Source organism: Hyaena hyaena, unplaced genomic scaffold (assembly GCF_003009895.1).
Source record: "Hyaena hyaena isolate Hyena2069 unplaced genomic scaffold, ASM300989v1 scaffold_969, whole genome shotgun sequence".
Taxonomy (NCBI): Eukaryota; Metazoa; Chordata; class Mammalia; order Carnivora; family Hyaenidae; genus Hyaena; species Hyaena hyaena.
In genome coordinates, this window is record NW_024081599.1 from 375,763 (window position 1) to 388,749 (window position 12,987).

General features: G+C 40.9%; 1 protein-coding gene across 1 annotated transcript in view; it reads right to left on the minus strand.

Annotated features, from left to right (window-relative positions):
- The window catches only part of DCBLD2 (discoidin, CUB and LCCL domain containing 2), an 86,315-nt gene extending 79,213 nt beyond the window's left edge, over positions 1-7,102 (minus strand). The window contains exon 1 of the mRNA XM_039221224.1: positions 6,592-7,102. Coding sequence (XP_039077155.1) covers positions 6,592-6,799 — 208 coding nt within the window. The 5' untranslated portion in view covers positions 6,800-7,102. The remainder of the gene's footprint in view (positions 1-6,591) is intronic.
- Between the last annotated feature and the right edge of the window lie 5,885 nt (positions 7,103-12,987).

The following is a 12,987-nucleotide window of genomic DNA, read 5'->3' on the forward strand; positions in this document are numbered from 1 at the left end:
ACCCCTTTATCAGCAAGGCTTCTCCTATTTCCCTAGGCATTGTGAGTTCTTCCGCCCTTAAAAACCACAGCACTATGCAATCTCCCCTGGTTATTTTTAGATATAATCCAATGGAATTATTTTCCCAATAAGACTGCAGGTTCTCTGAAGACAATTATAATATTTGACTCTTCTCTAAATGTTTTTTTTTTTTTTTTTTAAGAGAGGGAGATAGAGACGGCGTGAACAGGGGAGGGTCAAAGAGAGAGAGGGAGACACAGAATCCGAAGACAGGCTCCAGGCTCTGAGCTGTCAGCACAGAGCCCGATGTGGGGCTCGAACCCACAAACCGTGAGATCATGCACTGAGCCGAAGTCGGATGCTTAACCAACTGAGCCACCCAGGCGCCCCTTCTTTAAATGTCTCAAAACTGTACTGACATATGTACACACATCTCTGGGAGCTCGTCGCTAGTACTACTTCCTGCTACAACTTCTTAAGGAGAGGAGTACCAGCATCTTTTCTTTGACCAATCAAGGAATTCAGTTTTGTCTGCAAACTTACATGCACCATACTCAACAAAAGCCTTGCAAGAAACTTGGCCTACTCTCAGAAAGCTTAATTGAGGGAGCCTGCACCTTGCAGGGGAGGGGGTTTTCCCCATAATTTCAAGTAGCTAATCAACATTTTTCTTCCAACTACATATCCTTCAGAGTGCAGGCTGATCTAACAGGCAATGTTTTAGCAGACTTCTAAGATCACTCCATTATCACATCTCCTCCAGTGAAATCTGGCATTCATTAAATACTAGTTTATTTGAATATCTCTATTTTCTGACCTTGTGGATTATGTTGATTTCCATGTAATAATCTGGAAATTAGCATTATGTATGTTTTTGTTTTTTTTTTTAATGTTTCTTTATTTTTGCGAAAAAGAGAAACAGAGTGCCAACAGGGGAGGCACAGAGAAAGAGAGAGACACAGAATCGGAAGCAGGCTCCAGGCTCTGAGCTGTCAGCAGAGAGCCCAACAGTGGGTTCGAACCTCGTAACTGTGAGATCATTACCTGAGCTGAAGTCAGCACTTAAGCGAGTCACCCCAAGAGCCCTGCATCATATGTGTTTCTAACCTAATACTTTGAACTGAAATACCTTCTTAAAGATCTGAATGAAGAATTCAATCAAATGCACTAAAGAAAATGCTGTAATAGCAATTCCGAACGAGTGGTTACTTCATAATGTCTTCTGATCAATTTTTACATTTTGAAGTTTTTGCTATATTTTTAAGTATGCTTACATGTGTTAAATTAGCCTACACAATACACAATTAATTCCAACACAATATGTCTACAGAACATAATAACAATTAAAATTAAAACCATGTAAGACTATTAGGTAGGTGTGTGAATATGGAATAGACAGAAATATAAAAATCCTAAGTTGATAGATTGGGGGTAGAGCTATGGATAATTATCAATTAAGTTTTTGGTTTAGAACACCATTATTATCTGTATAATATTTAAAAAAATAAAGTGGTAAGGCTGTAAGGTTTCTATAAAGTAAACTGAATCCATGAGCCATCCAAGAAAAACTGCCTATCTCACTTCATATTTCAACAACCACATTGCCCTATCTCTAAAAAGCTTTTCCTAATCCTAATAATTTAAGGTCATCATTCTACATCCTTCCAGCTAATCAAGAAGTTGAAAAAGAAACTATTTATTTGCATGCATTCAATTAATGCCCAATATTACCACCTAAGCTTTCACATCCCACATCATTTTGTAAAGTATAATCCTAAACTTAAAACCTACCTCTACATAAGTGGAACCTTTCCACCTTATACTATAATCTTATGATTTCTTTATGGAAATTAACTCATTTGTCATGTTAATCCTAGCACTGGTACTTTCACTTACACTGATTTCACAGAAGTTAAGGTGTTCTTATGTTCGTCTTCTAGAATGAAGCTTAGATGTTCAGATAGAATTATTAGCCATCTTCAGGGGCAAATAATGTTTCCTCTTTGCTTATAACATTGGGAAATCTACCTAAGAATCATTAACCTGTAATTTGACAATGAATGTTTCATTTACAAGTTTTAAATATATGGATTTAAAACCTGATCATTAGCATATATGGAATTTGTGCTGTATTTCTAATTTTCACTGTTCAAAATTAATTGGAAATAAAGCAGAAAAAGGGTGCTTTGATTTTGCCTCTCAACAAAACTACATATAAGAGGCCAAATGTTTTATCAGACCAAGAAAAGACAATGGAAAATTCTTCATTCTTAAATAAGAATTAACGTCAATATTAGAAATAATTACACATGTTTATTGCTCAGGCAGAAGTATTTTTCATTTCCAACAACTCACAACTATTGTCCAAACACTACTTACCTGCATCACAGCCAAATAAAGGCATCACTTGACAGAAGATTTTTTTCCCCACACATTAGTTCTGACATCATTGTCAGAAGTTGTGACATCACTGTGAAGTTGAATGATTGACAAAGAACCTGACTTGTTTCATAGATTTATTAGTAAACAAAAATCAATGCCTTCACAAATACTTCATAGTAATAGGTATAAACAAGTCACTCTTAAATAAATTTTTAAAATTAATTTCCTAAGGGGTGCCTGGGTGGCTCAGGTCATGATCTTGTAGTTCGCGAGTTTGAACCCAGAGTCAGGTTCTGTGCTGACAGCTCAGAGCCTAGAGCCTGCTTCAGATTCTGTGTCTCCCTTTTTCTCTGCTTGTGCACTCTCTCTCTCAAAAATATATATTTAAAAAAATTTTTTAATTAATTTTCTGATATTTTACCACATTCAAATACTCATCTAACCCAAATACTCATCTAACCAGAAGGTAGGTAAGTCCTCTAGGACACAAATGAGGAAGAAGAGATCCTGAGATAACAATACATAAATTTCTAGTCATAATGTAAATCAAGGACATAGAATTATTCACAGGAGACTCTCAACTTCCTACTAAATACACTCACTACAGCAGCAAACATGCAATCAAATATGCAAATAATAAATTTGACCAATTTAAGCTTTTTAAAAAAGATGTGTTACAGGAAAATAGGCTTTCAACAACAACAAAAAAAATCACTGCACAATGAGATGTGAATAAATACCATCTACGTATATTAATGAAATTAAGACTGGTTAAAAAACATCTCTGCTGTGACGGGCTGACAGATTTTCAGACCAATGATAAAGTTTATTCTGAGCCAAAGGAAAAGAAAAATCACTCTCCCAGCAGAATATCTGCTGAGGAACAGCTATGCATTACATGACATTACAGCTCACCCTTGAAAAATGCAGAGGTTAAACACGCTGACCTCCCCGTGCATATTCAAAAATCCGCCTATCACTTTTGATTCCCCCAAAACTTTATTGGTAGCCTACTGCTGACCGGAAGCCCCAGCCTTCCAGTTAACATAGACAGACAAGTAACACACATATATAATTCAATATGTTATTGGTATTATATGCTGTATTCTTATAATAATACCTAACTTTTTCTTAATTTTTAAAATATTTCTAGGCTATGCAGTTCCTTTGTTTTTTCAAATGTCTATGAAGCTCCAAAAATTTTTCTAACATTTACTGAAAAAAACAAATTGGCGCAGTTTGACCTGTGTAGTTCAAAGGTCGACTGTAACCCAAATGAGAGTAATACATTCTGCTACTTCAAAATGATAGCTGGAAGATTTTTAAAAATTCCTGAAGCACAGTGCTACCTCAACATATACATTAAACGTATTCCTACCTAGGCTGGCCAAAGCAAAAAAAATTAAAATATCACAAAACATTTTTTCACAGCTTATATAGTGATTATATGTTAACTGCAGAAAATACGGAAAAGCATAAAGAAACTACCCACAACTCTACCACCAAAAGACAACTACTATTTTATTATTTCTGTTCAGTCTTCTTCCTAAGATTTATAGAGCAAAAACTCCAGCTTGTCACTTAACACTACAATATATAGACATTCTCATTACTAAAAATTCTAATGGAGTTTTAAAACACTGCTTTTCATTTCTTTCCAGGTTATGTGATGGAATACCAGTGGATCCCAAAGCTAGTCTGTTAGATTAGTCAAGACTGGTTTAAAAGCAATTCTAGGGGCGCCTCAATCAGTTAAGTGTCCGACTTCGGCTCAGGTCATGATCCCACGGTTCCTCCGCGATTAGTGGGTTCAAGCCCCACATCAGGCTCTGTACTGACAGCTCAGAGCCTGGACCCTGTTTCAGATTCTGTTTCCCTCGCTCTCTGCTCCTCCCCCACTCACGCTCTGTCTGTTGTTTCTGTCAAAAATAAATCAACATTAAAAAAAAAAAAGCAATTCTACCACAGACTGCATCAAGATCTTTGAATAAGAAATATAATTTTTAAAAATTAGGGAATTGAAATCTCACACAATTCCTGTTTCCAGTAATGTATACCAAACTGGTTCCAATTTACCAACTTAATAAACTCAAAATTAATAATGATAATCACTTATGGCTATACTATACTTTTCCCTTTGCAAAATTCCTATGTACGATCATTTCATTTTTGTTAGGCTATGAAATAGGTTACATATTCTCTCATCACTGATGTAAAACACCGTGGTACAAAGAAATTAAGTGACTTCACAAAATTTACCCAATCAACTTAGAAGAACTAGAAATCAGGTCTTTAAAATAATACCATCCTTTATATTTGTGCTAATCTACACTGCTTACATAAGACAGTGCTGTGAAAGAGAACCACGTATTCGTTAAAGTGCTGTGCGAAAAAACAAAGTTTAACGAGGGCACGGAGGACACCTGCGTGGCTAAATCAGTTAAGTGTCAGATTCCTGTCTTCAGCTCAGGTCACGGTCTCTAGATTCATGAGTTCGAGCCCCATGGTGAGCCCTGCACTGGTAGTGCAGAGCCTGCTTGAGATTCTCTTTCTCCTCTCTCTGCCCCTCCCCTGCTCGCTCGCTCTCTTTCGCTCTAAAATAAACTTTTTAAAACCCTGAAATTAAACCTTGAAAGAAAATTGGTTAATGTTGCATGTTAATTAGGCGAGGTTCGAGAAATTCTAAAAACTAAAGCAACTATCTCATTTGGTGAAGAGACACAGAACTGATTCTATACTGCTCAAAGATGTTTTTAAAAACATGACATAAACACTTTCAGATTGAAAAATAAGCAAAACTGAGTATTCTGCTTATATAGTTACATTCCTTTCTGTACCTTGTATTTTTTTGTGTCTCAATTCCCTTATGTTTGAAATGGGATAACCATTCCTATCTCAGATGGTGGTGGTGAGAATTAAATGACCTAATACACATAGACCACTTAGTACTGTACCTGCCATAAAGTCAGTCCCAACTAACTGTAGCACTATGCAAGCCTTCTTGTTTTTTATTTCTCCTACTAGAAGGAAAATACAAGCACCGGCTCTAAAAGTTTAATGGGGGGGGGGGGGAATATCACATTTTATTTAATTAAATGCTGATGTTCAAGAATTTAAGAGGAACTAACTAAAGACCTGAATGCTAAGCATCTAAATTTTAAGTGCCTAGAACTAACGGAGGTCAGTTTACGAAATACATTCTTCATAGATTCTATTTCCACATGCCTGTCAAAAGTTTCTGCATCTTCATAATGACAGGCTTGTGGCCATGATTCCACACTTTACTGAAAACCATATGAGAGCAACATTTAAGCTGGACTTAAACATGGAGAACAACTTGAAAAAAAAATCTTCCCAGCAATAAGTAACAATCCAACCCATATTCTTCTCACTGCAACAAAAAAGGAAATGCAATGGAAAAATGTGTTCAATAACTGATGCCAAACTGATTCAAAAATTGCGGTTTACTGCCTGAAAATAGTACTAAAGGGCGGAGGAGTAATCAGCCTTGCATTCTCTTTCCATTATGATTATTCAATAAACAGTTCTGCTCAATTCTGAAATAGGTATTTCAAGGACTGTAGATGGGGAAAAAGTTCTGTCACTTTCCAGAAGGGCTTACCCTTTTAACTCCCAATGCTCACAACACGTTGCCTTGGATCAGAATGAGTGTCTGACCCAGGCAATCTAGACCACCAGTAGGAATAATGGGAAGGAATCGTAAAGGACTTGTCCCGAATCCAAGACTCAAAGCTAACCAGAATCAGAATCTTTCGCATTTGAACCTGAACACTTTCACAAAAGATAATTAGCGCCACTTGCCTGTAATTGGTTTAATATTTAATTACCTTGCCTTTCTACTCTATCCATCATTTTTGCTTAACTTTAGGGGTCACATCTCCAAAACTTGTTTCCTCCCAAAGATTTTCCCCGGAAGAATCCAATACCAAAGAAGAGGCCTTCATAGCAGGGTCTCACTTTTCAGCAAAAACAGAGGCCTGGTCAAAAAGTAAAGACACGCCAACTTGGGGGACAGGAGGCAGAGCCCACCTTTGCAACTCTTCCCGGAGAGGGCCAGGTCTGGCCACGCACCTAAGCGCACTGCACCTCCCCGCGCGTCTGCAGAGACCTGGCATCCCCGAGGCTCCCCCGGCGCCCCCGCCGCCCCCCGGGGCTCCGCGCTTCGCGCACTCCGCGGGAACCACTCACCTTGCTGGGCTCCGGCGTCCTCGAGCAGCAGGAGCAGGATAATTATGAGAAGGAGGAACAGAGGCATGGGGAAGGAGGAGGAGGAGTTGGAGCGGGGAAGGAGAGGGCGGGAGAAGGGGAGCGCGGCCCGGGCGGGGGCGGCGGCGGCGGCCCGGACCAGGAGACGCGGAGGGCTGCGCCCGCCTCTCACCACCGCCCGGCTCCCCATCTCGGCGGCCGGCAGTCCGCCTGCATAGTGCGGGCGCCCCGGGCGAGGAGGCGGCGGCTACGGCGGGAGAGCGAGAGGCAGCGCGCGCTACGCCCCGCGCCGGGACCTTCTCTGCCCCTCGCTTCGCTTTCGCCTCCTCCTCTCTAGTTCCTTCCCTCCGCTCCCTACCCGGAGACCCCAGACCAGAGCGCTGGGGAAGAAAGGGAAGTGGGGTACTCGAGCCGCGAAGGGCCGCTAAGGCAGAGGTGGAGGACGCGCCTCCCGCCCCGCGTTCCTCAACCCGACCCTGACTCGCGGCACACGCCCGGGGCTCCGGCTAGCTAGCTGGCAGGCGGGCCGCGCGCTCCCTCGCGCTCCCTCGGTCGCGCACTGACCACGCCTCCTCGGCCCGCCACGGCCAATCCGCAGTTGGCTCCTGTCCGTCTCCCTCCGAGCCACCCAATCAAAACGCTCTCTCCTCGGTAGGCCCGTTAGGTCTCCGGCCCACTCCTTGAACTCAACCGCCCCTCTTCTTTCTCCTCCAATCCCCTGCATCCTTAGGAAAGCGTCCCACCCGCTTCCCCCAATCGGGGTTCCGCCCCCAAGCTCGGGCCCCCGGCAGCCCTGCCTGGCCCGGGCGCCTGTTATTGTTGGGACCGAAGCCCAAGCTGATCTCGCTAGGGCGGCAGCTCGCACTGGTCAATGACTTCCGGGACTTCCCCCAATCCGCTCTCCTTGCTCCTAAAACCAGCTCGTTCATTGCCCCTCCCCTGCCGCACATCAGGCCACTGGAAGGGGTGGGAAACCAGGATCCTGGATGGTTTTAGCTGAGAGCGGAGTCTAAGAAAGCACGGCGTGCTTTTTTTTTTTTTTTTTTTAAACTACAGCCAGTTGCAGCAACTCAGAGTTAAAAGATGCAGTGTTCAATATTTTAAAAATACGTATTTCTTGTTTCCTATGCCTTTTACTATATTTACTGTATTGGGGGCGGAACAAAAAAGAAAGCATATAAGATCCATGCCCCCCAGAGCAGTTTTAACATTCATTCAGCCATTCTACCAAGAGTTGTTGACCACCTGCTATCTACTTGCAAACCCTATGCAAGGACTTGTGGGATTTGCAGCCATAAAACGGAAGTCTTCTAGGATCTAGGGTTGGTACAGAGATGGAAACACATCATGAAAGTCAGAATGCAACAAATGCTATTTAGAGTCACAAGCAATTTGATGGAGACTGTAAGTAAATCCAATGACAAAAAGAACTGGTCTTTGAGAAGGACAAATTCACAGGACTAGGCAATGATTGGTTTTAGGAGAAAGGTGCCATCCTGGATGTTCTTAACATGGGTCCCTAAGAGGAGGAGGATGTCATTAACAAATCCAGAAAACTGCAAAGGTGAATCAGGTTGTGTAGGCAGGTGAGTTGATTTTGGGCATAGTAAATTTGAGATACTCAGCAGCTAATATTTGAAGTCATATAACAGGCAGGGGGACATCTGGGTCTAAAACTCAGGTTAAGGAGTACCTTGAAGTTATAAGTAAAAGTCATAAGTGGATGTGATATTCAAAACCATGGAAAGGACTGATAACTTCAAGTGAAAAGCAGAGTTGGAAAGGACTCTGGAGATCATCTTGTTCAACTCCCCTATAAATCAAATCGCTCATGCGTTAAAACCCTTCTACCAAATTTATTCAATAAGCGTTTATTGGATGTCTGTTGGACCCTAAGATGCTTTAGGACTAATGTAGGCAGTAGACATAAGAAGGTCACTCAGAGCCTACGTTCTGTGGGGGAAGTAAACGAATTCATAGCTCTCAGCACCATTTTGGAAGTACAGACTAGTGCCACAATAACACAGTGGAACGATTTCAAGGACCCCTTTATGATGATTATGAAGCCCCAGCTGAGTCTTGAATAAAAAGACAAAGTAGAGAAGGTGATCTGAAGCCAGAGGCAAAGTAGGCTGGCTCACAGACACCATGGTGAATCATATTGATGGAACTGAGTGGGGTTAACTATTGCTGATTTAATAGGAGGAACGGAAGACTAGTCCAGAAAAGATGGTAGGGGCAAGATCTAAGACAGGCTAAGGAGTTGTGATTTTATTTTTATAACACTGATAAACAGCTAAAGGGTTCTAAGAAAGAGTTACATTATCCAATTTTTATTTTAGAAAGCTCCACCAGACAAGAGGGTGAAGAATAGATTGGAGTGAGATTAAGACTAGAAGCCAGAAAGAACCTATCTGAAGACTAGTCTGGTGATTTGTATAGTTACAGGGAATGATAGTGAGTCTGATCGGCCATGGCAGTGGGCTTGGATAGGGCAGACTGACATGAGGGATACTTATGAATCTAGTGACTGATTAGATGTGGGATTAAGGAAGAGTCAAGGAAGATGCTCAGGTTTCCAGATAGAAAGCATTGCCTTTTGCACACCAAGGGAATATGATAAGGGGAACTGTTTTGGTTGGACGTAAAAGTCGGAGACAAGATCATGAGTTCAGTATTGGACATATCAAACATAATGTGCTAGTGTGGCGAGCAGTCATGTACTAAGACTTCTAGCAATAGTGCTCTGAGAAAACCCCTCTTGTTTGTTGGACAACTCCTTTTGTCGGCACTGAAAGGTGACTTTAAGGCCACAGAGGTGGTGACAGAGCAAGGTATTGTGAGTCCCAGACTGGCATTCTCCTGATGACATAGAACTACACAGAGGCAGATGATTCACCTGTGAACTACCAGCATTATAGAAGCCTTGCCGAAACAGGCAAAACCTGGACTATAGCCCCCTCTACTCCTTGCTGATACAGCATGAAAAGATGCCAACTATAAATGCCTAAAGTAAGAAATAGGAGCACTTACATTTTTTTCATCCCTGTTTTACTGACTATCTAGTATTTTAAGTGGTTATTAAAAGTGAAGAATAGAGAGGTGACAAGGTTCTAAATAAGGTCAGTAGCAGAAAAGAGATGAAGGAGGAAGGGGCAAACTGTAGTTATATTTAAGGAGGTGAAATCAAAAAGTTCTTGGTGACTGCTACTATAAAACAATTTCCATATTACTATGCTTCAGCTTCCTGGGTTTTGCTTTGGCATTGTAGAGAATGGAACTCTGGCTAGAGAACATCTCTAGAAATCCTACTGCTATATATGCAGGGGGATTACAGGTATAGCACAGATGTGGGAGACAGTTAATGCTATTTCTGTCCCTATTCTCTCCCCACTTCTAAGCATTGTCATTCTACTAAATTGCAAAAACAATGAAAAAAGATTGCTCTGTGATGACAAAAATCTCCTTGTGGGACCGAATGCCATGGTAATATATCAGGGATTCATTTCTAGAACAATGACTGGATATAGTGCAGTTATAGTTTATATTACCTTTCTCACTCCCTTTAAACAGATATGGGTTTTACCACACTGAGATACCACCTCACACCAGTCAGAGTGGCTAAAATGAGCAAATCAGAAAACTCTAGATGCTGGCGAGGATGTGGAGAAACGGGCACCCTCCTACACTGTTGGTGGGAATGTAAACTGGTGCAGCCCCTCTGGAAAACAGTGTGGAGGTTCCTCAAAAAATTAACAATAGAACTCCCCTATGACCCAGCAATAGCACGGCTAGGAATTTACCCAAGGGATACAGAAATGCTGATGCATAGGAGCACATGTACCCCAATGTTCATAGCAGCACTCTCAACAATAGCCAAATCATGGAAAGAGCCTAAGTGTCCATCAACAGATGAATGGATCAAGAAGATGTGGTTTATCTATACCATGGAATACTACACGGCAATGAGAAACAATGAAATCTGGCCATGTGTAGCAACATGGATGGACCTTGAGGGTGTTATGCTGAGCGAAATAAGTCAGGCAGAGAAGGACAAATATCATATGTTTGCACGTATAGGAGGATTAGGAGGAACTTAACTGAGGAACAAGGGGGAGAAGAAGGGGGGAAATGGTGGGGGAAAGGGAGAGAGGCAAACCATGAGAGACTCTTGAATGCTGAGAAACAAACTGAGGACTGATGGATGTGGGGGGGAGGGGGGATGGGCATGGAGGAGGGCACTTGTGGGGATGAGCACTGGGTGTTATGTGGAAACTAATTTGACAATAAACTATTTGTAAAAAAAAAAAAAAAACAGATACGGGTTTTAGAACTTCCCCTGGGACAAGTCCAAGGGAGAAAACACAAACTGAGCAGTGTCTTCATTGCACACCAGTTCACTGACATGTGCTAGGACTTGTAGCAGTCATGGTCAACTCCATTGATTGACTAGTAAATGAATTAATGCTTTGGATGAAGTCTCTGGGGAAGACTAGGGCTTCCAGAAAAGAACACACAGGGTAGTTATATATGAAATACCAGGAAATTAAAATGTTGTTTGGATGTATTTATATTTGTTTCTTCCATGTTTAATTTAAATTTAAATATATATATAGATTCTTAACCTAAATTTTAATTCACCAGACCTTGTTCCCCTTTTTGTCTTCTCTGTTTTTATTCTTTCTTTCCTTCTTCTCTTAATCAATAATGAGTGGAGGAATAGAGAAAATGGAACTGATCTACAGAGTAAATGAAAATATGGAAAGAATGGCTAAAGTTCACTATGTCTGCTTCCAAATGAATCTCAGCTCAGCCATTGCTAAAGAAATGAGAATAGAGGGAAAGAACCCAGAAGCTGCTGCCTTTGCTTCTGTTCATACAGAAACATCTGGTTTTTAATGGTATGATACAGTAAGAATCATTGGCACCATCATTACTATTAAATATCTGTTAAGTATTAATAAAACAGAAGAGACTCATTTAATATGGGATTTATACTGGAAAACTTGGGATGATGGTATGTAATGAATCACTGGTGGGCTTTATCAGCAACTGTGTGCTTTTGGCAGGATAACAAAAAGAGGAAACAAACCAGAATTTACTTCTGTGATCTTCCAGTAGGATAGGAGAGAAAGAAGAATGTGGCAGTTCTGGGGAAATATTTTAAACTTCAAAGACCAGAGCCCTCAGATCTGGTTACTGTTCTCACAAGAGCATTTTCTTTGTCCTGTTGACTGTTTGGACAAATGTTTGCAACCAAGATTGTTGCTAAATGTCTGAATTCTGCTGAGACTTTCTTCCTTTTTGTCAACAGAAGTGGTTTGGATACATTATTTTCTTTATCTTGTAACTCCTTTCAGTTAGTCATTTCATCCAAATATAGCTCTCAGGTTTGCTATTCATATTTCCTAACATTTGTAAACTATTTAGGTAGTATAGCAAATTTAAGACAGAACTGTTAGAGACATAATTTATTATAGAAAATATTTAATTTCGGCTAGTGGATAGTTTTTGGTTTTCTTTCTTTTTTTTTTTTTTTTTTGCATATTTCAGCAACATGACTGACTTCCATTGCTTTTCATTTGCCTTTCTCTCCCGTACAATCACCTTTCTTTCTATTTCTACTCTTCACCCCCCCAACACCCCCTTGGTTTTTCCAGGAACTTAAAAATTTAATTCATTCTCTTGTGGATCAAAAAAAGAAGACTTCAGCTTTGTATTTTATCTCTGATGGAGACTGCCAAAGATTTCAGTAAGACTTCCCTCCGTAACATCAACAGCATGCCTAGAAATGAAAGAATAAATTATTTGTGAATGGTTAGCAGAAAACTAAGACATGAATAGAGAACATTGCACAGTAACTGAGATAATGTGATTTAGGTGTGTAGTAGATGCACGCCTCCTCTGCTCTATGCCTGTGTTCTTTCCTGTGGGACCTTTGCTGGCAACACAGTTGAAAATTAAATACACAGAACTGCAATGTTGTTTGGCTTCTGCGAAATTGAGTTGTTTCATGAGATCATGGAAACAGCTCTGGACCAAACTCTTGCAAGTGCTGTTATCACCTCCAGCAAGGCTCCTAACCTCTCTAGGCTTTAGTTTCCTTATTTATGGCTCTTATGATAGGTCTAAAGTTTGATGGTTCTTCCAAATTCTCATTATACACTGCTTGCTTTCATCTCACAGGCAAATTATAAGCCCTCGTTTCCTAAATAGCTGCCTAATGCAGGAGGGAACACAAGCAGATATTCTTCTCTAGGAGAGCATTGGCTGTGCTGACCAGGAGCACACCTTAAAGAGTGCACTTAGTTTGGAAGATGACCCTCCACGCTCCCGACTCCCAGCTTAGCAATGCCTTTATGAACTAAGGCCAGATGA